General features: G+C 37.0%; 1 protein-coding gene across 1 annotated transcript; it reads left to right on the forward strand.

Moving 5' to 3' along the window:
• Positions 1 to 327: 327 nt before the first annotated feature.
• Positions 328 to 803, forward strand: LOC308491785 (small ribosomal subunit protein eS25). The gene has a single exon (XM_081035814.1). The coding sequence runs from the start codon at positions 373 to 375 to the stop codon at positions 748 to 750; it is 378 nt and encodes a 125-aa protein (XP_080891940.1). The 5' UTR covers positions 328 to 372; the 3' UTR covers positions 751 to 803.
• Positions 804 to 7,675: the final 6,872 nt, after the last annotated feature.

A 7,675-nucleotide genomic window follows, 5' to 3' on the forward strand; every position in this document is an offset into this window, starting at 1 on the left:
GGGATCAAACATATGGTGATGGAGGGAGAACTGACTCTGGGTGGTGAACACACAATGGGATTTATAGACGATGTAATACAGAATTGTACACCTGAAATCTGTGTAACTTTACTAACAATTGTCACCCCAATAAACTTTAATTTAAAAATAAATAAATAAATAAAATAAAACAAACAAAAAAGTGACTTACCATATAGCTCGAGATCATTTTGTTTGTTTCATTTTTTGTAATGAACAATAAAAACTATTTTTAATTTAATAAAAAGGAAAAACTGAGAAACTGTCATAGATCAAAAAAGGCTAAGGAGCTTTTTTTTTTGTCCGACATCTTAGCGAAGCTGCGGTCGTAGCTTCTGCTGTCCGCACTTTGCCATGCCGCCCAAAGACGACAAAAAGAAGAAAGATGCTGGAAAGTCGGCCAAGAAAGACAAAGACCCAGTGAACAAATCTGGAGGCAAGGCCAAAAAGAAGAAGTGGTCCAAAGGCAAAGTTCGGGACAAGCTCAATAACCTAGTCTTGTTTGACAAAGCGACATATGACAAACTCTGTAAGGAAGTTCCCAACTATAAGCTTATAACACCAGCTGTTGTCTCTGAGAGACTGAAGATCCGCGGCTCTTTGGCCAGGGCAGCCCTTCAGGAGCTCCTTAGTAAAGGACTTATTAAATTAGTTTCAAAGCACCGAGCTCAAGTAATTTACACCAGAAACACCAAGGGTGGGGATGCCCCAGCTGCTGGTGAAGATGCATGAAGAACAGGTCCCACCAACTGTACGTTTTGAAAAATAAAACTTTATTAAATCAAAAAAAAAAAAAGGCTAAGGAAACCTGATGACTAAATGAAACTTAAGATCCTGGATTAAATCCTGCAATAGAAAAATATTACATTAGTGGAAAAATTGGTGAAATCTAAATAAAGTCTGAAGTTTAGTTAATAGTAATGTACCAATGTTGGATTCTTAGTTTTAACAAACATACCATAGCTAACATTAATGGAGGTTGGTATATGTGAATTCTCTACAAAGAAATTTGGATAATTCTTCCATCTTTCTTTGTAAATCAAATATAATTCCAAAATAAATTGTTTTGTGTGTTTTTTTTTTAAAGCTAGAAATGAAGCATAGAGAAACTTAGTATCTGTGTATATTGAATAGCAAGAGGTTGGAGAGATGCACAATTTGTTGTCAACAATGACCTCCAGGAAGAGGGGTAGGAAGAGATATGACAGTAAGTGGATTTTACTAGTTACTCCTTGTAATTGTGTATTTTTAGGAAGCTTTCTACTGATAATATATGTACATATTACTTGTGGAAAACTATTAGAAAAAAAGTTATTTGAACACCAAGACGGCCAGATTTCTCGATGATACATAACTCTGTCCTGAGAGACAATGCTTTTAAAATCCGCAAGAGAGAAATATTCCTTCTTCATGTGGCCACTGCTGAAAAAAAGTAAATTTTATCCTTTTTCATGTAAATTCAGCCAAAGCTCATAAGAATGTGATTTCTTGTTTATGAATCAGAAAATCAATCCCAACTAAATGAGACCTTAGGAGAGGCCAAAATTGGGACAAATTCAAACAACCCAGGAGGATAAAGTCCCGGATAGACAGGGTAATTGTTCCTCAGAGTCTTGTTTTGAGCAAAAATGAATGCAGTGGCTGTAAATAAGTCATTTAATGCATGCCTAGGGACCATCCCCTGTGTGGTATTCCGCCTCACGTGTCCGCTGGGGCACTTGCTGTTGTCAATCATAGTTGCAATTGTGCACATGATCTCAGAAATACTGCCTTGGGTAGAAATCCAAATGCTTGTGGCCCAACATCAAGCGTCTCCCAGGAAGGAACCAGGAGCTGCACTACTTGAGAAGCGCATGGGTTGAGGAACACTGATTGAAGAACACTGATGTTCTGAGGGTGGGTGTTGGGTGAAAAGGTGAAGGGATTAAGAGTACAAATTGGTAGTCATAAAACAGTCATGGGGATGTGAAATACAGTATGGGGAATATAATCCATAATGTTGTAAAGACTATGTAGAGTGTCAGATAGGCATTGGACTTATGGGAGGGGAGTTTCACTTCATAAATTATATAAATTACTAATCACTGTGCTGTACACCTACAACTACTAAAAAATTTAAAAATCTCAAATAAGTCATGGGGATGTAATGTACAACATAGGGAAGATAGTCAATAATATTGTGATAGCGTGGTACAGTGTCAGGTGGTTGCTAGACTTATGGTGATCACTTCTTTAGGTATATAAATGTTGAATATTTATGGTGTACACTTAAAGCTAATATGATATTGTATGTTAGCTATATTTTAATAAAAACCTTTAACAAAAAGAACACTGATGTTCTTAAACTTGGAAAAACTTTAAGAACATTCCTACTAAATTAAATCACCTCTTGGATTTCAACTTCCACCTCCTAAGAGCTTTCCATACCCCTACCTGAAAATTCAGTAGTCATAGTTATTGGATAGGAAGACCTAGTTGTTGGATCCCAGAGTAAATGAAGCTATTAAACATCAGTGAAACAGCATTAACAATATATCTGCAGTGCATCTTCATGTTTTCTACAGGAAGTTACACATCACCATTGGTGCCACACAGAGGCTCCACCTGGTCTTGTTGGTTGGGAGAGTGGGAAATCTTAATGGACTTGTCATGTCCCAGTTAGAGTTTTCCTTTAAAATTTGTCCCTTACTCCACTCCTCAAGTGCATTTTCCTAACCTACAGCTTTGCTGAGGATTTGTGTTACCTTAATGCCTGAATACCATCTGAGAATTAGTGACATGCTCATAAAAAATTACATTCCCTGCTTAGTTCCTTCTAGCCTGCTGCAAACTGCTTAGAATAGAAAATTCTTTCTTTCTATTGCCATAATCTTGTAGGCAGGGGAGTTGTCCCTCTTAAACACAATCCAATTTCTCATTCAACCTTATGGAATATGATTTAATAATTATTTCTGAATTTATCCTGATGTGGTTCATATTGTGTTTCTATGAGTAAATCTGAAGAAAAGCACAACACTGACTATTTAATTTATTCCTTGGTTGATGGATACTGTTTTAGCAAATGACCGTCCTATCTCCATTCACATAGGGATGATAGATTTGTTTTACTGCACACTATTTCACACCCATCTGTATTTTCTTCCATAGATGTAGCAACTAGATCCACAGGCAAAAAAAGACTGCTAAGAAAAGGGTTTACGTGATTGCCTGTTGTATGTCTAGCTGTGGATATATAAAATGGCTACTATGACCTCAAGTTCACACTAGTGAAATTAGTTTGTGATCATAAGAAATCCATAGATGTTCATTTTTGGGGCCTAATGAAACACATTAAACAGACGGCTAAGACTTAAATTATGAAATATCTGAAAACCCAGCATCAAGACCGTGAAACTGAGGATAGTGGTGGTAGGAGCTTTGAGAAATGTAACATATCATATTAATCAATTCCATTTCCTTCTTCACTCCCCATCCTTTTATAGTTCACAATGGGACAATGGGTGGAGTTTCCTTTCACACCAAATTGATGGGCTCCTTTCTATGTGTGGCTTGATTTAATCACTGGCCTGTGGTTGAAAGTGATGAGTTATTTCTGAGCTCAGGACTTAGAGAAAATCATATGACTCTGCCTGCCCTTTTATGTCTTCTGCCACATTCCTTGAGCAGAGCAAGTCCCAGAATAAGACATGTCTGGTGAAGTGTATCTGTACCTGACCTGCTTCCTAAAGCCAAATGCCCAAACTGACCCACAGATGTGGGAGCAAGAGCATATATATTTGTTGTCAGAAGCTGCTAAAATTTGGAGAGTTATTTTTCACTTCACATTATTACAGCAATAACTGACCAATAGTTTTGTTTTGTTTTTTTTTCTTTCCCTTTTTTTTTTACAAAATTTTTAACATTTATTTTAAAAATTAAGAATATCAATATTAAGTATCTTCATGTTTTTATATATATTTTTTAATTAAATTTATTGGGGTGACAATTGTTAGTAAGACCAATAGTTTTTTGAAAGGCCTTACAGCATTTCATTGACTTTGGTTTTTCTTGCCTTCTTCTTTTGGTTCAACCAGAGCAATCATAACCATGAAGGGAGGAAATGAAACATTAACAACAGATTTTTTCTCTCAGGACTCTTCCCCAATATGAAGTATGTCAACATCCTTATCTATATTAGCATCCTTATCTGCCTTGCTGCCATCACTGATGCCAGTGCCTAGTCCACCCTTCAAAGCAATTTTGGAACTCTTTTCCTGGAATGACTATCAGAGCTGTCATTGTATTACCCTTGATGTCCTGAATGGCATCAAAATGCCTTCCTGTCAATATTTCCTTTATCTTCAGGTAAAGAAAGAAGTCAATGGGGGCCAGATCAGGTGAGTAGGGAGGGTGTTCCAATACAGTTATCTGTTGACTGGCTAAAAACTCCCTCACAGACAGTGCCATGTGAGCTGGTGCATTGTCGTGATGCAAGAGCCATGAATTGTTGGCGAAAAGTTCAGGTCGTCTAACTTTCTCACGTAGCCTTTCAGCCTTCCAAATAGAAAACTTGGTTAACTGTTTGTTCGGCTGGTACTAATTCATAATGAATAATCCCTCTGATATCAAAAAAGTTTAGCAACATCGTTGCAACAAGTTTGCGAACTTAATTGTCTGACCCCATAGATCAAAGTGGTTGATTCCTCCCCACAAAACAGGACAGAGGCTAAAAGGCTGAGCAGTTGCTACTGAGATCGGGGACTATGAGGAACATCCAGGCAAGGCTTATCTCTAAATTTGTAACAGTGCCATCTAGGACAACCTCAAGTTTCGCAAGACAAATGAGGAAAAGTCCTCTCAGAATTGTGAGTCCCAATATTAGGGCCCAAGTCAAGATTCTGTTGATGCAGAAAATTTTTTCTTTAGTTTTCTCTGATGAAGGAAATTGTTCTGATGTCAGTCTACATGAGTAATAATAAAGCTTTATAACTGAATGTTTGCTAAACCTATTGTTAACAATAGTTCTGCCCAACAGGAAATGTAAATTAAGTTGCGGTATAGATTGTTTAACACCCTTCAATTCTTCAAAAAACAAAAAGCACCAAAAAAAATCTATCAGTGAGTACAGTGTGTGGAAAAGAGAATCTTAGTGTTTCTTGATTAAATGTACAGTGTTATGTCTTTTTGGAATGCAATTTATTGAAATTAAATATTGTTTTACAGTCTTGTCAGGAATTCTCCTTTGGGAATATTCTAAAATAAATGAAAGAAAATTATCAATACTTAACATATGTACATGTGTTCTATTTGCTGGATTGCCTACTCAAAGACTGGCAATAACAAGTGTAATAATGACTGAATAAATTGTGCCTCTGCCATATTTGCACAGCTTTTATAAATAATGAATGCAAACTATACACGATAACTAGAATAAATTTTTGAGTAAGAACAGAATGGGGCAGAAGGGATGTATATAATAAAAGACTATATTTTGGTACTCTGAAAACATTGATAAAATAAATTGAAGACAACAAATAAATAGAAGGATATACTGTGCTTGTGGAGTGGAAGTATATTAACTTCATTAAAGTGTCCATACTACCTGAAGAAATCTACAGATTCAATGCAATCCCTATCAAAATATCAATGACATTTTTCACAAAACTACAACAAATAATCCCAAAATTTGTATAAAACCACAGAAGACCCCGAATAGCCACAGCAATGTTGAGAAAAAACAAAGTTGGAGGTATCATCCTACCTGATATCAAACTATACTACAAGGTTATAGTAATCAAAACAACATGGTACTGGCATAAAAACCGACACATAGATCAATGGAACAGAATAGAGAGCCCAGAAATAAAACCACACCCTACATATACACAATGGAATACTATTCGGCGTTAAGGAAAGATGATATAGGAGCATTTGTGACAACATGGATGGATCTTGAGAGAATAATGCTAAGTGAAATAAGTCAGACAGAAAAAGCAGAGAACCCTATGATTTCACTGATATGTGGTATATAAACCAAAAAGAACAAGACAAACAAATGAGAAACAAAAACTCATAGACACAGACAATAATTTAGTGGTTACCAGAGGGTAAGGGGGTGGGGGGTGGGTGATGAGGGTAAAGGGGATCAAATATATGGTGATGGAAGGAGAACTGACTCTGGGTGGTGAACACACAATGGGATTTATAGACGATGTAATACAGAATTGTACACCTGAAATCTATGTAAATTTACTAACAATTGTCACCCCAATAAAATTAATAAAAAATAAAAATAAAATAAAACCACACCTTTATTATACAATGGGGTAAAGATAGAGTATTCAATAAAGGGTGTTGGGAAAACTGGACAGACAAATGCAAAAAAAAAAAAAAAAAGAATCCCAACTACCTTCTTACACCATATGCAAAAATGAACTTAAAATGGATTAAAGACTTATAAGGAAGACCCAAAACAATAAAACTCCTAGAAGAAAAATAGGCAGTAAATTCTCTGACATTTCCTCTTAGTAGTCTGTTTTTCTGATATATCTCTTAGGGCAAGAGAAACAAAAGTGGCAAAAAAAAGTTCACCTCAAACTAAAAAGTTTTTTGCACAGCAAAAGAAACCATTAACAAAACAGGAATACAATCACATGAATGGGAGAAAATATGAGGTCTGACGATTAAGTTCGCAAACTTACAACCATGCGCTCACATTGGTAGCATTGTACAAAGAGCTCGGGAAGGTTTCATAACCTTGGTATATCAGTGTCTCAGCTGTGTTCATGTCAACATGTGGCAGTGTCTTGCTGAGTGACATTCATTATTGTTGTTGAGTGTTTTTGTGGGCTGTCTCAAGAATGTCTGAGCTGAATTAGAGCAACAAACAAACATTAAATTTCTTGTTAAACTTGACAAGAGTGGAAGTGAAATCAGGGACATGTTAGTCCAAATTTATGGGAATAATGCCATGAAAAAAATGGCAGTGTACAAATTGATTAAACATTACTCTAAGGGGAGAGAACGCGTCACTGATGAAGAGAGTTCAGGGCGGCCAGTAACAAGCAGAACTGACGAAAACATTGCAAAAATTCATCAAATTGTGCGTCAAAATCATCGGCTGATTGTGTCAACATCAATAGAAAAACAGTTAGGGAAATCTTAACTGAAAATCTTTGCATGAGAAAGGAGTGTACAAAAATGGTCTGGAAGGAGCTTTTGCATCACAATGTACCAGCTCACATGGCACTGTCTGGGAGGGAGTTTTGATTTTTTGTTTTTTTAAATATTTTGTTGGGGAAGGGGAACAGGACTTTATTGGGGAACAGTGTGTACTTCCAGAACTTTTTTCCAAGTCAAGTTGTTGTCCTTTCAATCTTAGTTGTGGAGGGTGCCGTTCAGCTTCATGTTGTCCTTTCAGTCTTAGTTGTGGAGGGCGCAGCTCAGCTCCAGGTCCAGTTGCCATTGCTAGTTGCAGGGGGCATAGCCCACTATCTCTTGCGGGAGTCAAACCAGCAACCTTGTGGTTGAGAGGACACGATCCAACCAACTGAGCCATCTGGGAGCTCAGCGGCAGTTCAGCTCAAGGTGCCATGTTCAATCTTTAGTTGCATGGGGCGCTGCCCACCATCCCTTGCAGGAGTGGAGGAGTTGAACTGGCAACTTTGTGGTTGAGAGC

Source organism: Rhinolophus hipposideros (genome assembly GCF_964194185.1).
Source record: "Rhinolophus hipposideros genome assembly, chromosome: 23".
Classification (NCBI taxonomy): Eukaryota; Metazoa; Chordata; class Mammalia; order Chiroptera; family Rhinolophidae; genus Rhinolophus; species Rhinolophus hipposideros.

Coding starts and splice junctions, on each gene's coding strand:
- LOC308491785 (XM_081035814.1), top strand. CDS start 373: ATGCCGCCCAAAGACGACAAAAAGAAGAAAGATGCTGGAAAGTCGGCC.